The sequence below is a fragment of the Chaetodon trifascialis genome, chromosome 19, assembly GCF_039877785.1.
Source record: "Chaetodon trifascialis isolate fChaTrf1 chromosome 19, fChaTrf1.hap1, whole genome shotgun sequence".
NCBI lineage: Eukaryota > Metazoa > Chordata > Actinopteri > Chaetodontiformes > Chaetodontidae > Chaetodon > Chaetodon trifascialis.
Genome location: NC_092074.1, coordinates 16400373 through 16427220, shown reverse-complemented (window position 1 = coordinate 16427220; position 26848 = coordinate 16400373). Strand labels below are relative to the sequence as shown.

Sequence of the window (26848 nt, the reverse complement as noted above, 5' to 3'; positions counted from 1 at the left end):
GGAAGAGTGACAGCCTTAACAAGAGAGGATAAACCCCCATCCAGCATGTTTTCATCGCTAAGTCAAGCTGGATCAACACTGAAGGGTGTCCGTTAATGCAGGAGGAAAATATGCGCAGAGGGATCCCTGCTTGTACCTGCGATAGCAAGGTGTCCTTGAGTGGAAGTGGAGCACATGAGAAACAGTTTAGCTCGTTTTCATGTGTACAGACATGATTAATGGGGGAGAGGAGAGGAGGGGAGGAGAGCGGAGGAAAGGAGTGACCTCGCCGAGCTGAAGACCGGCCTCATTTCATCACCTCCAGAACAGCGAGGGCATAAATGAGATCAAACAGTTCTTTATGTTTCCACACTGACGCTGTAGCTGCAGGTCCATGTCCAGATTTCTCCCTGGGTTTTACAGAGGCTTAGGTGGCAGCCTTTTCCTGCAGGGTGGATTTTGTGCAGGGCTTACTGTCAATGCTGAGGACATTTGTAACAAGTATTTGTCTAGAGAAATGGCTCCAAAGATTTGTAATTCAGAAGACATGAGGCTTGAATATGTTGAAATGACCATTTTGTCAGTCAGAAAAGGCAGAAAGGTGCATATAATTGTGAGTGTTTTAGAATTTCATACCGAGGGTTAATGCAGCCATGTATGTCTCATGCAATGAATTTGCTTGCATGAGCAACAGAGATGCTTTTCTGTCAGTGATTCTAAGAGTATGGGTCTGAAAGTAGCTACTTTTGCTGCATTTGAACACATCTCATACGTCCTTAAACCTCTCACAGTTCTTTGCAGCGACCGAACAGCCGGTGCTTGACAAATTTGTCACACTATTTAGTATTTCTGTTTATCTGTCCAATATATTTTTGTACCACTGCAGTCTTGGCAACCCATGAAAACACTCCAGCTGTAGAAGGCACAGTCCATGTACCTTGAGTTATATTTAATAAATCCCTAACCAGGCAATTTCATAATTCTCAAATCCATGCGTCAAATGCTATTTATTCTAAAGACACAAATTTATCTCATTTATGATGCTATAAATTTCATTCATGCTGAATTATGTGTAAATGAATGCGCTCAACCTCCATCACTGCACTCTCTGGGTAGTGAAACAGCAACTTTAAATCCCTCTTACCAAAGCAATATGAGCCTGAAAAGCTATTAGAGCATGACTCTTGAGAGATGAACAAGACAAAAGCGTTATGCCTGTACCTTTCCGGAAGGTGAGAACAATACCAGGCTATTTTCACTCTGACAAGCCATATTAGTCGTGCCAGCTTTTGCCTGCCGGCAACTCCTACGTGATAGCTGTCTGGGACATTTTGTTTCCAGTCACAGTAGCTGATCCCTTGATTGAAAACATTGAATGCTGAGAGGGTGTTATCCCTGTTTGGAGTTTCTGATCCTGGATGTCTGAGGCGACTGCTTGGCCCTCTCATCCCCTGTTGCAACAGCTGATCCCTGGATCTTTGTGGAAACAGTGGATTGCATTACTGAGGTGGAAGCCTAGAACGGTCAGGGATGTGTGCCTGCTGTAACCCCTCACTGAGAAGACTTCAAATGTGTAGGTCACAGTACAAGAGCAAAGCAAGCTGAGGCCTGAATTCAGCAGTCTTTGTAGCGGTTGGACGTGCCTGAAATCTGTGTTTTCCCGCATCACTTCCTATGTGTCGGCACGGATCTCATTATTTGTTGCTGCATCATCAGGTTGACATTCTTTTGTCAATGATCAAGCCTCGACGACTTACTAATAGGTGCCAAGAGAGACCTAAAACAAAGCCCCAGATATGCACAAATCAGCTGCGTGTGGTCTTTATTTACACTTGCATGTCTGGCTTTGGAAGGCCCTTCGCTTACTCTTGGTCATGGACACCACAGATGGAGATATCTTTGCAGAAAAAAAGGTTCATTGGAGGCTTTCCCATGTCAGAATATAAAGTCTTGTGAGTTCCTCTCTTGTCCTCCAGCCTCTCTCTCTCTCTGCAGGCAAACCCCTGGCACCGACTCGTCCAATGGGGAAAGTCAGTCTTTGCAAGCATTGCCAAGATTTCCATTTGATGGCCAAAATACTATGTAGGCAGATGGATGCATCTGTCCACATTCTGTCTATTCCTCATGTTCAAACTTTCTCTCTGTGTCTTTATAAGTCTCTCTCTCTAACAGACACACACACACACACACACACACACACACACACACACACACACACACACACACACACACACACACACACACACACACACACACACACACACACACACACAGGGGGCTGTTTCCTCATCATTCACACTGAGAAATGCCCTGTAAGGACGTCCTTATCCTGCAAACCAGACTCGGCTGGATGCTCTGTAATAACAACTCCAGCCGTCCACCATCCAATCAGCCCGGCTGTCTGCTGTGTATGTATGTGCGTGTGTGTTTTTGAGGGTCTGTGTCTGTGAATATGTATGATTCCTTCCTAAGATCTGAAACCACAAAGCACAAAAAGCATTTATTTTCCAGACAAGACCAAAGACAGAAAAATCTCATAAAAAATAAAGAGGGAAAAGGAAGATATTTATTTTTTTACACTTATTTGTGTCATTATGTGATTACATTGAGAGGTTATTATTAGAAAATCTCAGCATATTACACTTCTCTTATAAATAATGCTGTTGGCATTGGCATAGCTATGCTGGGGACCACAAATAAAATGAAAAAATAAAGTTGAGTTGGTGTATAGAGAGCATACAGGCGGACAGAAGTGGATTATGCTGCAGGAGAAGTTTGAGAAGTTTCTTGGACATTTTTTACACCGAAGTGGGTCAGCTTTGCTATCCAATGCAAATGTTGTCAATCCTAACTGGCTACCCGACTTTTCAGTCCCACCTTTCAATGTGTTCAAAACTCAATCGGTAGGATTCCTTTGTAGTGGCATTGAAAGCAAGGTACACATTTTATAATAATCATTTGTAAATGCTGCATACACAGTCTGTTGGCTTTTATTCTGAACTTTTGTGCAAATGGATATGATGATGCTATCTTTGAGTAAAACTAATTTAAAATTATGGATCCAGAGAGTGAAATCGATTTAATTTAAGATACACAGTGTAAGTAAAATTTGAACGGGGGCCAATTTAAAACCCGTGGTCCATGCACCCACGTAGGTGTTTCCACTTATTCTGCCTGACTGGACCTCTTTTCAGGCTGTGTCCATGTAAAGAGTATTCGACACTCCTGCTTTGGTGGGAGAAGTTGCACCTTTATCGCTTTAAAGTTTGGTGCACTCGTGTAATTCCAGCACAGCATCACCCCTTCCTCAACATGAGCACAGCTCTAATCAGGCAGAATAAGTAGAAACATCCGAGTGGACGAACAGAGGCTTTCAGCGTGAATAGACCCCACAGCAGACGCTTTGACTTGTCAGAGCAGGAAAAGCACAGGTGGAACTAGTCACATTAACAATGGCTCACTTCCATCCAGTAAGCCGGTGAACCAGAATGCACAATGCTGGAGCCCTCGCTGGAGAAGCAGTCGTCATTCACGTTATTGATTTCACCTGTGCTTTTCCTGCTGTGTCATGTCAAAATGTCTGCTGTGGAAAATGTCTAATTTCAGATCTGGGCTACAAGTATCTAAGGGGGGCTGAGTGGTCACAATTGTCAAGGCAATCACCAACAGCAACTCTGGTGATCATGATCCACTGCAATGCAGATGCACTAACATGACCGGACTAAACTGGAATAACTAAAGAATTCACTAAGTATATAACCAATGACTCAAAACATTGCAGTATACGCAGAGAGTATGTCAGACACTCAGTTAAAATACCTCTCTGTTGACCAAAATTACTGCTGTCACTGTTGTCAAATTGTTTGCATGCCCATGTCAGGTGTGACGAATGTCCCGCCTACAAGGAACCTGATTGGACAGGCCCTCAAATAGCCTTGAATAGTACATGTCTTCCTGCTCAGCCTTTTCAAAGCATCTATAGGTAACTAACTTTATGTGATCTTGATGAGGTAATTTAGTGTTTTTACAGAAGCTTGAGTCATAAAACATTAACAGAAAACGTGATGTTGGCATTTACTGTTTGTGCTTTGCACATATCTCTATTTGAATTGAGTAGTTGTGTAAGTAATGTTAGCCATCACATGTAACTGTGTGCTAATGCAGTAGTTTGTAGTTAGTTAGAATTCTGCAATACAGTATAACCCCTGTAGTACTGTGTAATAGTGATAAAGCACTAGCATACTGCCACAGACTCAAACTGATAATTGTAATTTGGTGACCATGGCCATGAAACTGGTACAATTTCCATATTACTGAACCCTCACACCACTGACCGTATTTCCATGCCATTTTTTGAATGCATTTCCATGGTGGATAGAAGTTAGAGATGGCTGTCACAGCAAAGTCAGCCTGCAGCTTCAGAAGTAAGTCTGTCTGACTGCAACTGCTGGAGGGGGGGATTTGCGGGCATCTGTCAGCACTAACTGGAAGTGACAGTGTGCAGAGAGGTCCTAATTACTGTCTCACTTGACTAATTGTCGTCTCTGAAGAATGTATTCCCACTGAGGTCCTGGGGATCTCATTGACAGCACTGCTCAAGACATATAGGCCACTGCTGACTTCAGCATGCTGTTATGTTCAAAGGCAAAGCTGAAGCAAAGCCACAAGTGGGAACTCAAAACCGCCACGATTACAGGCTCGAGCGAGGCGACCGTGGTATTTTAGCGTTTGCAAGGACTAATGCTGTACAGGTTTTGAGTGCTAAAGGAGAGAGTGTGCTTGTTTTTAAAGGGCCCTTCTTCATCTTGCCAAAATGTTAAGACATCCTTGGCTGCAGTCATCCTGACATAATGGGCTGATGAAGTGAGACCATTGTGGGCTTTCTGGAGTCAACCATGTTAAAATAAACTTGTAGCATTCGAAATAATGCAGTAGAGATGAGCCTTTAGTACAGGGAGACTGAGCTGAATGAATGTCTTTTCTTTCAGGGTCTTACCATTCAAAGTGCATCAGCTTCTCGTTTCCATGGTTTCCTTCCCTGTGCCAATGCTATCTTTCCACCAGTCTGACTGCGAGACAGAGCGAGTGAGGGAGGGGGGAGAGAGAGAGAGAGAGAAACAGAGAGAGAGAGAATGACAGAAGGCTTTTAGCAGTGGTTATCTCTCCTTTGCATAAAGTCCCCTTTGCATTACCCGGTGCATGAATGGCGTCTGAATAAACACACCAGCCAGCTCATGTGGAAGCCTCCGTGGGTTACAAGCGAGTGGGTGTGTATAAAGTAATCTAATTTGTGGTCTCCTTCAAAAACGACACGGTTTGATCATGGATGAAAAAAGAGTACATCTCCCAAATGGTATTTTCCTATTAGTCACAACAGAGCTAAAGGAGCAGGAGTCATTTTAACATCATAATGAGACAATTTTCCATTCCCATCCCCTCCTCGTTTCTTGCCCGTTTATCTCACCCTGACTGGCTTATTAAGGGGATGTGAAAAGTTTGTTAAACTAGTGATCAAGATATCAACTAGGGATAGTTACAGGGGAGCATAACTGATTCTTTTGTCCTTAAACGCCCTGTGCTCTGGTGCAGGCATACAACGCTGTTTATGTATATATCAGAAAATTAAGTGGGAATCATTTGTGGCAGCCTCTTAATTCTGTTCTGCAAATTAAATTCTGGGTGCACACAGCGGGGGGGGGGGGGCATTTGAGGACTTATGGTGCAGTGCCTTCGTGTTGAGCCAGAGGGCGCTGTGACTTTAAGAGGAACCCAACGCGCCTGTCAGTTGACGTCTTCTCCCTGAGCTCAATAAGCATTCCTTTCATGCTGTGTGAAGCTCTGCTGACTTCCACGGAAACCCTGCATTTCTCCATAATTATGCTAATGGTCCAGATGGTGGCATGATGAGTGCCTTTCTCTTTGATATTCTCGCACTGCGGAGTGTGCAGACCCACGCAGGCTGACACGCGTTCAAAGTCGGTGTTCACACCACGGCGCTACTTGATCCCGTGTCATTACTTGGTGTTTCTTTTTAGCGAATACAAGCGCCCTCTTCTCTATTAAATGCATTTGCCTTTGTTGGCGAATGGGGATTTGACAGATCCGGTGATGTATAATAGAGTGTCACTCCCAACAAAAGAGCGGGCTGCTGCCAGAATCGTTTCCCTCATACTTGGCGCATTTGTCTAGAATTTCAATAAACTGCGGTTTCATAATGATACAGCACATCAATGGAGCACTTCAGGAACATCTCAGTGACATCAGAGGAAATAAATACACCGTAAAGTACGCCAAGGTCATCCAAAAGCCCTATTTTAAAAACTCTGTACGACCATACAGGAATATTGCAGTGACTTTGGAGTAGTTCTACACACACACACACACACACACACACACACACACACACACACACAGGCCAGCCATTCACACTTGAGTCACACAATGACGGTGTTCATTCAGGCTTTGGACTCTGGTGGCGCCGATCAAAGAGCTCCTTTCACGTCTCCGTGGGGATTAAACAGCCCTCCACCCTCTCGGGACAGCGGCGCACCACTGTGTACCTACAGCTCCAGCTGATGCACTGGCCCGTGAAGAGCTGCTCACTGGGGGCGGCCGCCGATAAGGTGCATGTAGTGTTAGATCAATAGCATGCAGGCCCACGCAAAAGCTGCAGATATCCATCTCCACGATGCAACGCGTCATAGCCTCGTTTGAGCCCGCTAATCAGATAGAAACGTGATAGGCCTGCTCGGCATCTCGAGAGATACCGCGAAATGTAAGCAGCGGTGGGACCTGTGCGCGTGCGCCACTCACACCTTTACATCTATGGCTCACACTCGAGAATAGTCTGTTGCTGGAAGGCTTTCAAGTCTAAAGTGGAGTTATTTGCATAGGTTAAATATTCGTGCCTTTCAGCAGCTCCTGTCGATATTACGGATTTGCTGTTCTGCCAATTTTAATTCCTTTCATCCCACTCCTCCCACATTTCTGGAATGATGCTGGAAATTGTCGAAAGGTTGTGGCTCGAAATCCGGTAAAAGAGGTCTAGAAAGTGAAGTTGTGAATGACAAAAAAAAATGGGTATATATATCCCACTCGTGTGTACGGGATGGAGAAAATAAAACAATGCAATGATACCCTGCAGGCGGGAGATTGTATCGCTGCCGTGCAGGTTGGCCAGTTACTGTGTGCAGTGCAGTGTGTACACAGTTATTTCTTTATGAGCCAAACGCTTAACATCAGCTAAATTATGGCTGGCTGTTTGAACTCTGAGAAAGACAGAGAGAGCAGACTCCCACTGCTTTCTGCTGCCAGCGTTGCTGTGCCTCTGTCCATGGTGCTGAGTAAAGACCCCGCGCTAACAAGCAAAAGAAAAACATGAATATATGGAGTTACACACAGCTTGCATTCGCCCCTTCTCATATGCCACTTCATTCTAAGATCGCCCCAGCTGATCTGTGGTATAATAACTTTATTTTCATGCCTGTGTGCTCTTGCTCGTCACAGATGCTCTGCCGTTGTGAGGTGATCCTATCTGGACGGACAGCAAGTAAGGCTTCACCCTGAAGTTACTGTTGCCGTGCGCGCTTTAGAGGTTGTATTTTTACCGACAATTTTTCAAATGCACGCAAGCTTGAGGGCAAGTTATGGAGGAAACGGAGAAACTACAGCCGAGGAAGGTGGGATGAAATAAAGTTTCCCACCCCTCCCTCCCCTTTATTTTCTCTCTGCCTCTCTTTCCCCTCCATCCATCTCCCGCTCTCTACATTCCTCCCCCCTTTTCATCTCTTTCTATCTGTATATCCATCTCTCTCGCTCTCCCTCTCTCGCTCTCTCTCTGTCTTTCTCTGGTGCGCGTTCACAACACTAACCTTGGCTCGACGTCAGAGCCTGTGCAGCAGTGCAGTATAATGGGAGCGCAAGCAACCCAGAGCGCCTCATAGGGGGCTGCATATCGCTGCTGTATCCTCTGCTTGGCGCTCTCTAGCCCCTCTCCAACCCTCTCCAGTACCTCACCTTATAGCCCATGCTCGGGCTCCCCCCACTCCTCACTGGATCCATACCTTTCGACATGGATGTCCCGTCGTCCCTCGACCCGGAGGATTTTTGTTTCTTGGCGCAGTGAAGGAGGAGAAGGGGAAGGAATCATGTCGGGACTGCTAATGGATTTAGGGAAAGCGCAAGTGACCATGCCGTGATCTTGCGCATCCAGGGCCGCCGTCACCCTGCCTTGCCCAACGACCGTAGAAGAATTACGGGGGAATCGAACCCGCGCACCGGGTGGATTAAACCACTGTGCATTTTTTTAAAAACAACATGAAGATTACCTCCCATCATCTGATGATAACCAGTCTCGTTTTCAGGTCCAACCTCAGGCTGATCCCGCTTCTGCTGCTGTTTCTTGGTTACTCTCGCGGGATGCCACACGTTTTAAGATTTGGTAAGAATCTGTTTGTGATACTATACCATCATGTAACGGCGTCCAAATCACGCGGACTGCCTGTATCATCGTCCACAGCGTGATGACATTCACGGGATGCAAAAGCGGGCTTATGGAGACATTTTGTCTCGCTCTTGCCTTGTTCTCCAATTAGTTGACCGAACAATTACATGAATAGTTTACAGTTGCAGCTTCATAATCTCATAATGTGCCTCAACACTTATTTCGAAGGCTTCACGCTGAGTGCATCACACCATCATTGTTGAACGCTGCTCTCCACGATCCTTGAAAGCAGTGTTACAGTAACTTTGAAAGAAAATCAACTGTAGCTGACCCGTAAAAAGAGTTCTCCTATGCAACAGTTCACGGATATGGGCAGCTGGTGAAACTCTAGAAAACAGCACCCCCAGACTCACTAGTATTCTCACATTCTTGTGTTTCCACGGCCTTTAAACACCCCAACATGTCCTCTGCAGTAAATGTTTACATGTAAACATCACCCCCGGAGTGCGGATCAATCACTGTGATCTGTCACCAGGGCCAGTCGATACGCCGCTTTTCATGTTTAATTCCACTGAACAGCTCTCCAGCGGGAATCCCCCTGCTTTTGCACATTAATGCCGTCATTAGCTTTGATAAAACTGATAGTTCCGGGTCTCGATGACTGGCTGAGTCACGTCGGAAGCCACACAAATGTCACCATCCATACACCAGCCGAACAGCATCTCTCACACTGATAGTGCTCAAGTGCAGCTCATTAGCCTAAAAAGTGATTAGCCACTTCTCTTCAAGAACCATAGAATACCGCCCGACAGGAGAATGTTATAATTAATGCTGATGATTAAAGTACTTCCTCAACAGTTGCCACTCCAGCACATTGTTGCTGATTCATAACTTTAAAACAGTGTCCCTGCTCTGAAATCACTGAAGCACAGTCTCCGGTGGATTCGTCTCTTGCTTAATTAGATCCGTCTCAGGATGGCTGTGCGCGGAGACCATCGCGGGGTGATAGGGGAGCCCCCACCCTCCCCGATAGCGTATGTCATCAAGTGTTGACAACACATCCTTACAATCCCCAGTCCCCCCGAGGGTCCTGTTTAAGAGTCAGGCCGCGTCCGCAAGAACCGCCGCTATGGCAACGGGATGTGCTGCTTGTCTTCCTGCCGCATCCTCAGCCCGATGAGCGATTTCCCGTCTCACACGTTGTCTGACAGACGCCGGGCGTCTGCTCAGTAATCCTTGGGGGGCGGCAAAGTCCCTGCATAATAGTATTTGACACGAAAGTTTCCAAGCCGCCAAATGATGAGCGCATTCCTGTGGAACACAGTCGGGGGATGATGGATAAGATATTTGGGAAGTGTTGTTACACCTCGAGGAGGATTCTGGTTGCTGATCCCGCGGTGTTGTGTAGTTATATTTGTGTGTGTTTGGTGGTGAGAGATGAGAGATTTGCCTGTACCTCGCCACCCAATATGTCGCCTATGCTGACATGCAAGGCACCAGCGGCACGACAGACATCACCAATGCGAGATGAGAGGTGATTTATGACGCTGGGGTGAAGCTGATGCTTGGGTTTGCCTGTGTTCAGGTGGCTGAGACGCGGCTGAACGGCCGGGTCGCTGTCCGTGGTCCTGAACGAGCGTCCGCACAAGCCCACCGACCCGCCTGTTCAGGACCAGGGACAGCGACCCGGCTCACCGGCAGCGCGGCCTGCGCCTGTTGCTGAACATCAGGCACAAACTAAACGCCATCTGTAAAAGCTTTAGTCTCCGGGGGGGTTTTTTGTGCAGCATTATCAGCCTGCTAGCATCCACTTCACGTCTTTCCGTTGAAACATGGCTCCTTTTCGCACAGTGTAATTAATTCTCTTTAGAAAAGATGATATGCTTATCTGTCTGCCTTTGCTCGTAAAGGAGCCGCGTTTCCAAAAGAGAAAGATGGATAGCGATAGAGCTGTGGCTGATTTTATCAAAAGGAGAAAATGTAAGTCAGTGTGTCTAAGTGTGTGTGTGTGTGTGTGTGTGTGAGAGAGAGAGAGAGAGAGAGAGAGAGAGAGAGAGAGAGAGAGAGAGAGAGAGAGAGAGAGGAGAAATACGGCATTTCCTTGAGAGACAGTGGAGCCCACTGGTCCTTTTCCCGTGCATTTCCTGTCCTGCAGGATGTGCTCGCTCAGCAGACAGTCCAGCTGCTCCTGCAGGAGGCCTGCTAAATGAGGAGGTCAGCTCCCCTGGGTCTGTCTGTTCCCTTCCTGCCCCAAGTCCTATTCTGCCCAGGCAGGCGGCTCACATTGTACAACCACTGTTCTCCTGTCAGGCTGAGACCTTTACATGTACACACACACACACACACACACACACACACACACACACACACACACACACACACCAAAGCAAAGTCAGCCCTTTGTATTCACAGCATCGACCTCGCCACGCAGAGCGACAAGTGTCAGAGGAAAAAACAAGAAGCGTTCTGGCCACCAGCTGCAGGCAAATATGCTGAGCTAATTTCCACACAGAATTGAATTATGGCGTTCAGTGTTCCTCGTTTGTAAATCTTACAGGTAATTCATTTACTTTCATACAGGGCTGGACCCCGCGCAGCCCTTACAAGGTGTAATAAAATACGCTTGAGAGAAGATTCACTTTTTATAACTAGTTCAGACTGCTAATGCTGCGAAGGCTCTCAGAAACCCAGAACAAAATGTTTTTTCAATTGGCACCTCTCTGCACCTCCACTTGTGCATTGAAGTCGAAAGCGAAAGCTGTAAAACGTCCACTTTAAACATGAAATGAAATCTAACAGGCTATCTGTGCGGTGCAAAAAATGACACTCGGTGCTGAATTTGCACGCTGGTTGGCCAACATGTTAGCATTTTCCTTACATTTCAGGAGGGCTTGTGGAAACACCTGACCTTCTTTTTAATACAGCGGCGTTTCAACAAGCTATTTTCAAAGTTCAGCTTTGTCACTTGCTAGATTTCAGTGAGGTGGAAATTCAGGGTTGCATTAAAGTCTTTATATATGTCATTATGCGCCAGCTAACTGATAAACTGGTAAAATTGAAGCTCATTTTACACTCTGCCATAGAAAATAGTGCCATATGTACACGATCTAATTTCGCTGTCCCCAAAACAAATGTTCAGTCACACAAACAATGAGTCATCACATCTGCCATTCCATAAAGGCTAATCAAGTTTTACTTAAAGACATGTGCCTAATTCGCAAAACGCCTCAGGAGGAAGTTAAACAGAAGCAAAATCAACAGTCAAATGTTTCAAAATCCTGATGACTACGCTTGGTCTGCGGCTATGAGGTTGAGAGATAACATTATCACCGCCATCTTCAAACAGCATTGGCAGGCGCAGTATGTCCCTGGGCTGTCAACTGCTGCTGAAAGCATTGTTGACTCAGAGATGCTCATTTTGTTTGTTTATTTCCTGCTTATGTTTAGATTTTCCCAGCACAGACATGTCTGGGAATATTTATGACTAAAACACAACATTGTTTTTCATTTTGGAAAGGAAATCAAGCCTTTTTTCCCCTCAGTCCTCTGGCAAAAGCCACAATCCCCGATGGTGCAAGCTATGTTTATCTAACTACTTCCACAATGCGGTGCCAGGATAAAGGTCCTTTATTGCATTTCTAATATTTAACACTCTTTTCATCCTCTCGGCTGTGTTATGGTGGCAAAATTACAAGCTTGTCAAGAACAAGAAAGGGTAGAGGGAACAAATTCAAGGGGAGTTTGGAGTTAATTGACTTTATTTGCTTTTGCTTTCCGCCAGCCTGAATTATCAGCATGCTGGAGTTTAGTTTAGGATTGCAGGAATTACGGATAACACCCTGTGCCCTGGCCCACTGCCAGCGCGTTCACAGCAAACACATTTAAATAGGCACAAAGCTGCTTAAAATATTCATGTGTCACTTGGCCCCGCTATAGCTTATAGAAATATGAAACTATCTCCTCTCTGCTGGCAAATGATTTCCATGGTTTAAAAATACCCACCGTGGGTTTCAAGAACAAAAAGGAGATCTGTCTTACATTAGCATGCAGCACCACACATGGGCTTCAAGCAGGGAGCTATCTAGATGGATTTCTTTAAACATGTTTACATTCCTCAGTCTTTGAAGGTCTTGCTGTCATGCCTCAGTTACAAAAGGCTCAATGGTGATTAATTCAGGGTACAGATTTTTTTTTTTTTTTTTTTTTTTTTTTTGCCATTTTCAAATGGGAAATGTCTGTGAGGTATGAAATTAGTTTTCTTGTTGTGCTATAACCAGCTATATTTGAAAAGATTATTTACACGAAGGAGGCTTTAGATGATTGACCTTCTTCGCAGGGTAATCAGTTCTGGCATAACTGCCTCCTCTGACATATTGTCTATTTTTGAAAATCAAATCAAATGCGTGTGAGTCCTGTATTCCTCCGCTGCCTCGCGCAAGGCGTTCATTATTCACAGCTTCTCACTCGTTGTCATTGTCACTCAAAGATTTCCCTGGGTATCAGAAGGGTTAGGGGTTATATGTGCAATTGTTCTGTGAAACTGTCCCTTGAGAAGAGCCCTGCAGCATGTCTGCCTGCCTGTCTGGCTGAGAGCTGACTGAAGGTCAGAACTGAAAACGCTCACTAGGAATCATGTTTTTTTTGCATCTTTTAACACATGTGGAGCTGTCCTTCTTACAATCCCGCCACGGGAGATGGGAGAACATTTGAAGTCACTGAGAGGTGTAAGAAAAACAAGAGTGATTGTCGGGGGGGGGGGGGGGGTCTGTGTAAAGTGTGAGCGAGAAGAAAAACAGTGAGCGTTGAGGCCAGCAGATACAGAGTAAAGATAGATTAGTTTGCCTCTGAGCAGTCCACTCTCAGCCCACTCTCAGTTGTGGTTTTTTATTACTGTTTTCTGATGGCCTCTGTGAAGAGAGACAAAAAGGACAGGAGGGTGTGCTGTGGAAATATAGCAGCAGACCAGGAGTCATGCACTGCAGCTCTGAATAAATGTCAGCAGTATCGTATTAGCAAGCTGAAAATTTGCCTGGGCTATACAGGCGTGCATGAAATAGCTTTAACAGGCAGAGAAAATAGTTAAAAAAAAAAAATCTAGGTAACACACATATCCTTCAAGGTTCCTCTGGGAACTAAAACCCCAAATCTGTTTTTATTAGGATTTCATGAATTTATCCATATTGTCTCATTACACGTTGGGCTGTCTACACATCCAGTTGACTTCGAAATGGTGGGAATCAATAAGAATCAATATGTTTGTTTTGCTGAGAGGAATAATGTGGAAAAAAAAAAAAAAAGAAAAAGAAACTGGCAGCCTAGCAAGCAACCACTGCCAAATCCCAGCTGGCCCCTCCTGTGTGTATCTATCACAGGTTTCCATCTGTGAGAATGCAAACACGTAAACTAAAAAAAAAGCAGAACAAATGTGTAGTCTGTGAAGGATGTGTGGGTTTGGATTAATAATGTATGTATGAATTCATGATGACTTTAAGCAGCCACAAGCTGCAGGGATGTGTAGGCCCGCATGCTATGGATGCAGTCATTATCACATTTTGTCTTTTTACCCCGGATCTGTCGGACGCGTTCCAAACTCAGTCAGACTGCTTCATTTGCTCTCAGTGTGATATACGTTGTGAGCTGGCTGTGCTTTAAGTAAAGAAGGAAAGAAAATAGACCTTCCACTTGCCGCAGTACGCAGTATGTGGGAGTAACATGTAAGCCCTTTAACTTCATGGGAGCTCAACTGTGGTAATTAACTATTAAGTGATTGCTTAATTGAGGGAAACAAATATGGGCTGTCAATGGCATAACATGGAAACTGGTGATAATGCTAATTGGGAGCCAGAGTAAATGTTGACTGTGTATTTTTCTCTTTGCTTAATACATAGGAGGGTCATTGATTGCCTTTTGTTCGATGCGCTATAGGGCGATTAAAGCTGTCTCTTGACGCATTCTGTAAAATGGAAGCAATTACATGTGAACTTTAAGCACACAGCCGTGTATTTGGGCGTGCGTACGCCGTAAATGAAAGCATCAACGTCCAAACTACGCCGGATTCACAAGTCAAACGATTCCAAGGAGCCGTCCTGTGTTGTATCAGGTTAGAACGTGGTGACTCACCTTCATCTCCAGCCAGCTGAAGAAAGGAGTGAGAGGAGGAGGGCGAGCGGCTGACTGAAAGAGAAAGAAAGCAGAGTTCGGGCTCCCATTGACAGCACAGCCGGTCGGATGTACGAACGTTTCTCAGTGTGAACCAAGGACACAGGGGGAAATGGGCTCTGTGGGAGGACGTATTGAGGCAGGCTTACTTAAAATCATGTTCTCTGAATCAGCGTGACACTCTATTGTCCGCGATCCACCAGGGCTATGCAAAATGTCTCCTCCTGCTAAGATGAATTTCATTTTTCTGGCCTTCTTCTCCTTTTGCTCGTAGGGATTTTTAAGTGTTTGTGTAGCTTCCTCTTGTTTCTGAATGCATTGTTGAAAGGAAAGGTGAGAGGAGAGGATAAACATGCCCAGGCAAGAAAGCGGTTCGTCTGTGCCAGCTTTAGCTCAGTAAATAGACCAGAGAACAGCATGAAAGTGAGTCTTTAGCTGAAGAATTAAAAAACGCTGTAATGCTAAACTAAATTTTTTGGCTGCAGTGGCTTCATTAGGGCTCCGTTGTCTGTCGCTCACTCTGGTAAAGACACACTTTCCCCATTTGTTTGATATGACCCACCATTCCCACCCGCATCCCCGTGCACAAAGCATCACAGCTGATTGGAACAGACTTGGATTGATTTCCCATCTTGCATCTGTTTCAAGATTTTGAGGAGGCGTAATGAAGCCAATCGCATCCGTTTCCCTTGCACAGCTCCCGGTGAGATATACCCACACCCGGCCATTGCTTTCTAAACATGACAAAAGACACCGAATTTCCTACCCAGCAGGGTGTGAATGAATACAAGAAATGCTGAAACAAACAGTCGACGGCAGATCAAAAGAAAGATTAGAATAGGACTCTTGATTTTCCACCGATTTCACCTTTATTTTCTTTCCGCATTTATCCTCAAGATCTTTTTCTTATTTATTGAGAAGAAATGAGGGTGCATATTTGAGGAACTTCATTATTCAGTAATTTCTTTTTTATCGGGGAGCCTCTGGCTGTTTCCCTCTCTAAAGTCAGGTCTCTTTCATTTCTTGCTCTCTCCGCCGCTGTGCGATTGCCTGTGTGTGTTTGCAGAACAAGCAAGACAAATTGACACACCTTTGCCGCAAAGTGTAGCATATTGACTTGTACCTGTAGCTCTGATTATCAGCTTGTGTACAGCAGTGGCTGATGGGATGCTGATGAACCCAAACCAGGAGCTGACATTTTCCTGCCCTGTGGCTGAGAGAGAGGCGGGGGGTGCAGGTGTCCGTTCAGGTCTAATGGGCCATCCATTCAGTCGTTTAATTGAGTGTCTTTTATCTGCCTCCAGTGACCTCTTTTATTCTCCATTTCTCCCTCTTCGTTTCCTTCAGCTCATCCTTTTTTTCTTTTCACGCCCCACCCCTCCTCCCCTTCTCCGTCCCTCCTTCTCCCAACTCCCCTTTTTGGTTGCCTGACAGCACACCCATCTGCCGTCTGCGTACGTCCTACAGGTTACTCTGACTTCAGACAGCACAGCCATCACCTGTTGTTTTCCAAGCACATGACGGGCTGTGAGCAAACAGCGTGGCGTCGTGGTGCACTCCCAGCATCAAATCCACATCCAGAAGCCAGAAAATAGACTTTTGTGCCCATTTTCCCTTCTCTTTTTTTCCTCCTTTCTCCATTTTTTTCCTTCTTTGTCCTTCGCTGTCCTTCTATCCTAGTCTTCTTTGTCTCCGCTTCTCTCCCGGTCCTTCCCCTCCACTTTGTTCTCTCGCACTGTCATCAAGCCTTCCTTTCCCTTTCCCCCTGGTCTCAGTGTCCTTGCACACAAAGGCACGAATATGGCATATACGTTCCACACCTTTATTTCCTTTTGTACCTTTGAATTTCAAACCAAACAATACCCTTTCAGCCTCAGATTTCCACTGAACTTCCACAATTGCGGAGTAGAACACTGCACTGTTACAGCTTACTTTATAATGCGTCTTAACATACACAGGACACGGTGCAGGCCTTTGTGCACAATACCTATTGGTTTCAAGGCTTAAAAGTAGCCCTTATATCATCTCCTCCATAGTGTCTGTAGTCTTTCCGTGAGAGAAATGGAGATGCAGTATAAATACTGTATGGATTTACTGTGATGAAAGAGTTCTTATGCTTTGCAAACCACAATGATTCTCCCAGTGGCTGTAATTAACTCTGTGTGTGTAAGTATATTCTTACCCAATCTACAGCATATATTTAGATTTTGCTTCATATATTTTCAGTATATTAAAGTCAGGGTTTACCAGCTTCGGTGTAATTTCCTATCTGAAATATGATAATCGCCTTCTGCGCAAGGATCTGTAAATTTATGAAGATTAAAAATTACTATAATCAGATTATTGAAATCCTGTAAAATGTCTCTTTTTTTTGCCCACCTCTCCATCGGCTTTCAAAAACCGGGCTGTGGCAATAAAGAGCCGCCTCCTGAATTAATTCTTGACCTTTGGCTCTGACGGGAGATAACATCTGCCCTTCGACAAGAAAGAAAGTCTAATTTTACAGCCATTTTGTTCAAAATGACAATGGGAAGAGTGTAATACAGGGCCATTTTGATGAGCAGGAGAACGGCGAGAATAAGAATGAGTGCGGCGAAGGGAGCAAGGAGGACGATAGAGTCTCACATAATTTGCTGTGACCTAATTGCATCATTATAAATTGAGGTTCCTTTTAGCTCTGCACCGAGGTTGGCAGTGTATGATACATGTTAAATGCATGTTAGGTGTTGTAATTCAAGATTGCCCTCGCCATCGCTGTCTTTTCAAATAAGAGCCGCGGATTCGCGTCTGAAATGTAAATGTTCAGAAATGGCACAGAAGTGTGAGAGTTTCTTGGCAAGCCTGCTGAGAGACAGTTGGAAATCCCACTGTTTAACTTTCAGAGAGTTAGTTTTAAGACTCCAAGATTACTGTTAGTCAAGTTCTCATCTATATTTATTTTGGTGAGCGATACAGCTTGAGGGCGAGAGTGTCTAGGGACGCTTGAGACACCCAGTCCATCCTGCCTGACACGTCTGTGCTGCAATGTCATAAATGGATAATAATGCCCTGACGGGTCTCATCACAATGGGAGAAGTGATTATAAAGCAGAGACACACATTGCACATGCATAGTCACAATGTTCTCCAGGCTGGACTCCTTCCTCTCTTAGCCTGCAGTGGATAATTAGCATCTCTCACACGTGCTTAAGCTTGATTAAAACTCAGTTTACAGTGAGCAGTGCTGTGAGGTCGCCATCTGTCACCTGCCGAGGCCACCATGAGATGTACTCTAGTCAGAGGGAGTGAGGGAGGCGGTGTGTGTGTCCGTGTGTGTGTGTGTGTGTGTGTGTGTGTGTGGCTGTTTGACAAAGGAGAGAAAAAGATGGGGCGCAGAAAGAGAAATGGCAGCGATGGGTGAGGCATGAAGCATTAGGATGCATTCTGTTCAATAACTGGCCCCCGTCACTCCCTTGCCTGTATATTACAGCCAAATCACATATTTTCTGTGTTGGCAGGAAAAGCTCCTGAGTGCAGTTTTGGGATTTGTATTATTTACTTGAACTTATAAGCTTGTGACTGCGGTTTTGGGAATTCTCATGTTTATGCTTGGAAGTCAGATAGGAGGTGTGAGCGCTCTAAGGCTCATAAAACCCACAATGTGTGAAAGCCACTGTATTTTCCCCCTAAAACACAGTGATTTCATGCCACAGCTGCAATGCACTACACATCATAACGTCCTGGTTTATATCTGTTGAATACATTTATAGGCTGTGTGCTACTGTGGCAAGCATGATAACACTTGCAGTTATATGCTAATAGGCATTGTTGCCACATTTACAGAATTTATTTGTGTAAATCCTGTTTCCATGCTAATATCGTGGATATTTCATAATACAACATGGAATATTTGTGCAGGTACATGAACTGTATAAATAGTTGACAAAGCCTCCAGGTCTGAAAAGTGAAGCCTTAAACCTGCATTCTTTCTAATGGCCAGCAGGCTGCAAACAGAGGTCTGATTGCACGTAAGCTTATGGGAAAATGGCCATGCTTCTCACTTGATTTATTACCTCATTAAAGAGTTTCCTAATGAGTTTATCGTCTTAATCACTAGTGTCAAGTCTTCTTTAATACAGCATGATGATTATTTTGTAAATTATGGTCCCCTTCAGAGTAAAACAGACAATAAAGCAGGGTATGCTTTAGGAGAAGTCACTACCATGGGAGTCCTCAGATTCTCCATCAGATCCAATCAGGATAGAGGCAAAGCAATGCACATCCTCCCCAACTCCAAATATGGTCACTTCTTGCGCCAAAAAAAAAAAAAAAAGATGGCGGCGGCCATAATGCCAAGCAAAGGTAGACAGGAGGTTTGCACTTGGGCAGGTGGATACGAGGCATTCACAAATCTACCAGACTCTCAGCTTTGGTATCTGTCAGATGCAGCAGGAAGAAAAAGGATTTCCAAAGTGGCCCACAGTGAAACATAAAGCCAATTAAAAAGTGTTTGCTTGCTAAGAGTGAAAATATTTATTGAAGCTTGACTGCTTCTTCAGGCGGCGCTCAATAAGGCATTGCCACCTCTCTGCATGTTATTTTACAGCCTCCGTCTTCTGCGCGTCTGATTTGTGTGCATCTGAAGCTCTAAAAAACATTTTTCACTCTTTGCAAGCAAGGAGCATACAGGTTTCTTTATGTTGTAACTCTACGCTCGGTTGATAGTCACATAAAGCACGTGATTTGCACTCACAAATAAGAATGATGATGATTTGGTGCAATATTTGTTTTATTCTCAGTTTCCACTGACTGAAACTTTCATACACAAAGAAATGTGTGATTTTTTTGAAAAACTATTTATTGCACTCGACGGCTTTTACTTGCAAAGCAGCTTCCTCTCAGTGTTGAAAACAATTAACAATGACCTTTCGTCTGTTAATCATGTCTCAAATGTCTTTTTATGGGATTAATTATTCAACTGTTGTCTTTCCTAAAACAATTAATCAATCCATTTAAAAAAAATTGCCAGGTGAAGTGACAATAAATAAACATTTTTTCATTGTTCCAGCCAACAGTGAGCCAATGAACAGTGATCATTGTTGCATAAGTTGCAGCCCTAAATAGAATCGACGTCAACTTCAAACCCGTTTTAACTGCATATGCTAACAGTTAGGACGGGAGAAAAATCAGCTGGCTGGCTCCTAATTCCTTAATTCCTTCCTTCATCATCTGGCCTCACTGTGTTTCTGTGTCTGTCTGAGCAGGTAGCCGAGACTCCAGACTGCGTTCATATGTCGACGTGCTCATACCTCAGCTGTTACTGCAGGAGCGACAGATGATAACGTGAAGTGTTTCAGAAAAATTGTTCATTTTAATATAACACATCTTTATAGTAAACTCCAGTTGTGACTTTATGTTTCTTTAAGTAGCCTCTTTAATCTCAGAAACAGGCTGTTATTTCTGCTTGGTGTGTGTGTGTGTGTGTGTGTGTGTGTGTGTGTGTGTGTGTGTGTGTGTGTGTGTGTTTGTGTGTGTTTGATGATACTACAGAACTACCATAGCATTTGACTCTAGCTGCGCTCTTATGTTTCTTTAAGGAGCTCCTCTAATCTCAAGAGCGGGCGCATATTTCTGTGAAATGTGTGCGTCTGTGTGTGTGTGTGTGTGTGTGTGTGTGTGTGTGTGTGTGTGTGTGTGTGTGTGTGTGTGTGTGTGTGTGTGTGTGTGTGTGTGTGTGTGTGTGTGTGTGCGTGTGCGCGCGCAGGCGAGCGTGTGCACTTATACATCTTATTTTCACAGTAGTATTTCTTTTCAGCTGCATTCACGATTCGAGAGCAGTGGAGAGGTTGGAAACTGTGAGCAGACAGACGTCATTTGGGACTTCAGCATTTCAAGGCCTGTGGAAGTGTACTCACAGTTTGGCACAATTAGTACCAAAAGGGGTCCCTGCTTGACAAATTAGCACACAAAATGTCAGCCGGTAGTTTAGCACATCCACAATGAGTGCTTGCAAATTAGCACATATTTTGAGGAGGGAGCTGGCACATTATTATGAATAGAGAGAGCCAGGCAAATTAGCACATCTGTTGCCAGCGCTCAGAATTAATACATGTTATATGATCACTGGTTTCCCACTTGGAGCTGGGTCAGGGACAAGGGTGGTGGCACACATTCCTAATTGAAGACTGTGTGTGCTCATTACAAGAGATTGATGGGACTGAACTTTCAGCGATGGTATAGTTGATCATTACCCTGAGTGTAACTCAACGTAGGCGCCTCTGAATGCTGCAGGCGTGGGCTTTAAATCCTCTCACCGGTCGCATTTTTCCCCTGGACACAGTTGTTTCTTACCTGACAGGTTTGCTTAGGCTCAATCCTTGGAGTGTGCGTGTTTGTGTGTGTTCACACGTGTATGCTCAAGTGTGTGAGTCAGCCTGAGGCTTAGCGTCCAGCAGTGGCAGGTGACGGTCCAGTCTAGTGTCAAGTGGCTTTAGGGTGACAGGAGTGATGCTGTTCTGGAGGAAAAACACACAACAAGCCAAACAAGTCAGATTATGAGAGCGAAACTGTCGTTCGAGTAAGCTGCTTTCCGAATGGCTTTATGTTCACTTTCCAAAACTCTAACAGGATGATTGATTATTATTGATCGATTGCTGACTGGCTGTGTTGGTTGGCTTTTTATTGTGCTTTATTGGGTTTTTATAGCTTAGTCTATCCTCTATTTCTATTCATTACTGCTTTTGCTCTTCGTTCTCTTACTTGATTTACGAGCGAGTTTGGCTCCTTAATAAGTTTACTAGACTTAACCAAGATCTGTATCAGGTATCTTCTTAGAAAATGTGCCTCTATTAACTGAGTTTACTGCTTTTCCTTATCACGCTCTTACAAAACCGAAGCTCTATAAGATATTATCTCTGAGCTACGGCCAGAGAAGCTGTAGCTGGTCAAATAATGCACTGTTATATATCACCTCTGCAGCAGTATTAAAGCAGCGTGAGGCTCTGCCCAAACGTGTAGAACAGAATAGAATAGACTAGGATGTCAGACTTCAGTGAGCAAATAATGCTTAAATGATGTTTTTATGAGAAATAAGGGCACACACCAGGACTTCATTTCCTTTGCAGGCTACACTGATGATAGTTTGTTTGTGTGATATCACTGGTGAGCATCCTGCACAATGGATGCATCCCATGCCCGTGGTCAGGTTTCTGGGGATCTTCAGGGAGAGAGAGAATTGGCCCTTGTGCTGCATAGGAAGGTCAGTCTACCGCAAAGGGAGCTTCAGATTAATGACCAGGGGCGGCGACTCTCCGCAGGCCTTCATGCATCATGTCCCATTCACCGCCAAACATGTCAGGGAGCGCTCCCACTGGGAATTTCGGGGATATTTACGGAGTGTTTCCATCACTTTTGCCTCCTGCTTATTGGCTCCGAGTGCTGACACTCACCAGCTGAAAGACGGAGGGGGGCAGAAGCAGGCCAGGGTGTTGGGGTGTGGTGAGTCGAGGTCTTAAAGCCTACCTCAGTGACTTCATACCTGGGCCACTTGCCCTAGCGACAGGGTTGCTCGCTGGTTGCCATGGCACCCACCCTACAGCCCACCGCCATCCTGCAGCTGCGCCGCTGGTCATTAGTCACAGAGACAGGCTGTATGCACTATCACAACGCCCTTCCTCCACCAATCAGCTGCTCGGATTCCAAAACTGCCGATGCCTCTCAGCCATAGCATAGATGTATGGGTCACCATGGCAACATATCTGAGTCAGTGTACAAAAGCATTCTCGAGTAGAGAGAGCTAATTATATTTTCATTCAGTTTAGTAAGTAAGCCTTTTCTTTCAGTAGCACATACGTTCTCCCTGCTGGTGCTTGCAGAGGACTGGAGTCACGGAAATGTGGTGTTAGTTTTAATCGTTGTTCAGAGCAGCGTGTGAGCAGCAGAGACATTTTGATCACCTGTGCATGAATTTCAAGGTTAATTTCCGTCAGCGAGGAAGCCGATGACGAAGTTACTTTGTAACGTTCAATCCAAAACGCGCTCGATTATCTGTGGAACAAACATTAAAAGGGAGTCAGATTAACATAGAGGAGACGCCCTCCCACACTGCCTTTTCATTTTCACTTTCAGCTCAGGCTCTCTCCCTCTCACACACACACACGCACACACATGCACACACATGCACACACTGAGACACTCAGATCAGCAGGCCTGTTTTCTCGTCAGGGTGATTATCCAGCTCATAACTCACTCAGAGCTTTCATTTGCACTATAATTCACACCAGTCCCAATGATGGCGGCTCTATAAATCACACACACACACACGCACGCACACACACACACTGATTATCTCAGCTGTAACTCAAACACCTGCAATCAGACGGACCACAACGCCAAGTAGTGGGAGGGGGGTGGATGGAGAGATGATACAAGAGTGTTATTAGAAATACATTACACCCAATGCTAATGTGAGCAAGTCTTTCCCAGAATGAAAAAAGTCCAGTTTGGGAGTCAAACGTGAGCCATTTCATTATCTGCGTGCTATCAGCGTAATGTGATGCTTAACGTCTCCTTGGAAAATATTACATCTGTGGACTTAATTTAATGTTTCTGCTCTCTTGTGTACTAGAAGGTAGATGGTTTCTTCTAAACCAGCATCTCCGGGCCGTACAGTGTTGTACGGAAACCTGATGAGCATAACTTGATACCCTTAGGCTCATTTTTATAGTCGCTGAAGAGCCCAGTGGAGCTCAGTCTGCTCCCTCTGGGCAATAGAGTAATAATCATCTATTAGGTCAGACTGACATGATTTCAATCATCTTTAATGGTGATTCACGGGTATTCATTCTTTTGAACATTAATGCATTTCAGTGAAATGAAAAGCTACGAGGAGCAGTGTGCTCACATCATGTCTGGGTTTGTTGGAGAACTAGCACATGAAATATTATAGCTCACTCAATGACAAACACAAAACATGTACTGAAGTGCCTTATATATACACGTCTACGCTGAATTCTCTCGTCACGCTTTTCCTCCATTTCACCTCCTTCAATTCTCTGCTGGACCGTATATAAAAGAGAGTGCCAGGAACCACAACATATGGCTGTACGATGGTGACAGTGATAAAGCTCACTTTCCTAAGTTAATGACATCTTCTTTGCCCTCCCGCACTCCTTTTCTATCACTCCCTGCCACGGCCAGAAGCTATTTATAGCCTGTGTGTCTATTATTGTGCAGCTCTCTCTCTTTCTACACTCTTTTAAAAATGCGTCACTCTGTCTTTCTCACTCAGTCTCACTTTTCCTTCGCTCTCCGTAATTGAATCGATAAACAGGCTTTAAAGTTTTCTCAGTTTTCAGGATTTCATCAAGCCGGCTCCCAGTCCTCCGAGAGGACGGGAGCCGTGGATGGACTACTGAACCCTGCTCTTGACTCCTTCTCTCAGAGCTGCTCTCACAGCCCCCTTTCATCCCCCCCTCCAATCCATTCTCTTTTAAGTTTGATTTCTGTAAAGCTTTCTCACGATTTAGTCCATCCTCAAAGGTGTATGAGCTTTCCTTTTTTTCATTATGTTTATTTTGAGAGTTGAAAGCAGTTGCGTGACTCGACAGCTGTTTCAGCTGTTTGACACAGAAATCTTCTCTGTGAAATCTTTAATATGCTGCATACTCCACCATTGCACCACCTACAACATGACTTACTGTCGTCATTCTCACTGACCCAATTTGCACTCGAAATTAAATATGTCCTGGCTGACTGGCTTGTAGGTTATGGAGTAAAAATTTAGATATTTTGTAAATGCTCCCAAAAAACACCAACAGCAATAGTCCACTCTACTCTGACAAGCAGACCACTAACACTGTTTATGTCTGGATACATTTCCAAAACTAGAAACATGTCAAAATATGGTCGTGTCAAGCTGAAGCCTCATCATCTCTGCCGTGCATTTATTATGTACTCCCAAATTGGAAATATTTCACATACTTATAAATAACATCATGAACATGGCGGCTTGTTAAATACTGAAAAAAAAAAAAAACAGGTGTTGCAAAATAATGTAAGCAGTATGAGCACTTGAAGTTTGGACATTAATACTGATATTCTGGTTGACTGAGTTTATTGGATATAGTATAAGAGTAGAGTTAGTTGCATGATACGTGCGTATTTATGTTTCCATATATACTGGTTTTCCCATGAAACCGCTGTGCCTCAGTGCTCCATAATGACTGCAGTCTGTCTGAAGCTTGAGCAACTACACCCGTAGGCTACCCCTTGGTGCCTCATGGTACTTCATGGTACCCGTGAATGTGGATTATGATATGCACTTCTGAAATCAGCCATGTTTTTGATCATCCACTGGATTTTAAGATGTAGAGCATTTATTCCACCAAGTCCAAATGGCTTATATCGCCATAATTTGTGCATCTGACCAGTGATGCACTCCAAAATTTAATGCGATCTTCTTTGGCCCGTGCTGCACCCTTCCACCAAGTTTCATGAAAATCAGGCCCTTAGTTTTTCTGTAAACCAAACTGAGCTGCAGACATGAGGCAAACACGTAATAAGCATTCATTTTTGGTGGTAGTCAAATGAATGCAGGTAAATTATGTCTTGACATAATTTTGAAGTGAGACACATTTATGGTGGGTTGGCTGGAACGTTGCCTTCCTTTGTTCAGGATTCTGAACCACGTCGCTCGACCATCTGGAGCTTTAATAGTTTTTGTTCAGCTCAAAATAATTGACAAGTCTGAAGGGAGCTGTTCTAAGTTGACAACACCTTACGTGGTGGTGGCAATTATATTGTCTGGCTCGCGTGGTGAAACGCCATGTATTGTTTGTTTTTTTTGTGTTGAGGCTTTTACTTTGTCAATTAATGGCCATCGCGAGGTGTGATTCACATACAATACATCTAAAAGGTAACAAGATTTCTCAGGCAGGCGCAGAATGAAAGTCCCATCAGGACGCTCCTCCATTAAAAACCAACAAAAATAACTGGAATATGATTCAGAAATAATAACTTGATCTTCTGCGTGTAATCTAAAAATTCCCTGATGTTTTATCTCCATTCCTGACTTGATTTTGTCCTTCTTCCTCGCTGCTTCGGTCTTTCTGTTCCTGCATCTCTTTCTGTTAACGCTTTAAACGCTTCTCCGATCGCTCTAATTCTCTCCTCCTCCTTTCCGCCTGCATCTCCTCGCTCCCCGCACTCTTGTTTTTCTTTGCTCCCATTTGAGAATCACTGAAATCAATGGGACAAAATGGGAGAGCGAACCTTTCTGCCAAGGCGGAGCGAGGGAGTTAAAAAAGGGCACCCACCCCTGAACTCACCTCCCTGCAGAACTAATTGCCTATAATTCCACCGACTGCCACAGAATGCAAATCAGATGAGATCCAATCGCCTAATCCGCCCTGTAAATCCTTTTCATGTCGTCATGTGACCGAGCTGTGTGAAGTGAACACAATAGCGTCAACAATATGAGAGTACTAACACTTTTTCTTTCTGTGCCCTCAGGAGGAATATTTGAATCCATTGAGAGCGGCCCCTCGGGAGCAGAGGAACTAGCCTTTAAATTTGCCTTGAACACAATCAACAGGAACCGAACCTTGCTCCCCAACACCACGCTGACCTATGACATCCAGAGAATAAACATCTTCGACAGCTTCGAGGCCTCCAGGAAAGGTGAGTCAGGACATGCTTGTTCATCACTTCTCTATTAAATTGTTTTTTATTGTCTGGATCTGTTTAGTTGCAGCAGCCTGTGTCAGTAATGAAGAACTAAATGGCTTATATGCATTTGAGAAATTTATTCTGCACAGGTTTCCAGGACACAAAAGCAATGAAAATGACTCCGCTTATGAAACATAAACATTCATTCCGAGGAAGAAAAATTCTTCCAAATAAATCCCAAAGTGAATGCATCCAAAACTCAGCTACAACATTTATGCAAATCGTTTTAAATGTTTGCTCTTGACTGTAACAGCTCACAGATTATGCGAATTGAACATTAACTGCCAAAGACTGGAGACAAACACAGAAAGTCAATTTAGACAATCATGGTCTCTGTCTGAAATTAGTTCCTTGTTTTAGTATGCAGTGCACTGCATTTACTGTCGGCCATTTTATTAGAGTGTGAAATGTATGCAGTACTGCACCTTCAGAAATTAGTGGACATGACATGGCCACAACTTTTAAATGCCGTGATGTAATGCATAACATTTGATAGATGCTAAAATTGTAGCAGCGCACAATGGCGATAACTAACAAGCGTATGAAATCTCAATTTGCTGCC

General features: G+C 44.3%; 1 protein-coding gene across 2 annotated transcripts in view; it reads left to right on the top strand.

The window, feature by feature from the left end:
• Positions 1-7847: 7847 nt before the first annotated feature.
• The window catches only part of LOC139347356 (glutamate receptor ionotropic, kainate 2-like), a 60365-nt gene continuing 41364 nt past the window's right edge, over positions 7848-26848 (top strand). The window contains exons 1-2 of one of the 2 annotated variants that reach the window (XM_070986894.1): positions 7848-8419; positions 26071-26238. In XM_070986894.1, the coding sequence (XP_070842995.1) occupies positions 8296-8419; positions 26071-26238 (292 nt within the window). In that variant the 5' untranslated portion in view covers positions 7848-8295. The remainder of the gene's footprint in view (positions 8420-26070; positions 26239-26848) is intronic. The other variant, XM_070986893.1, reaches the window with a different exon arrangement.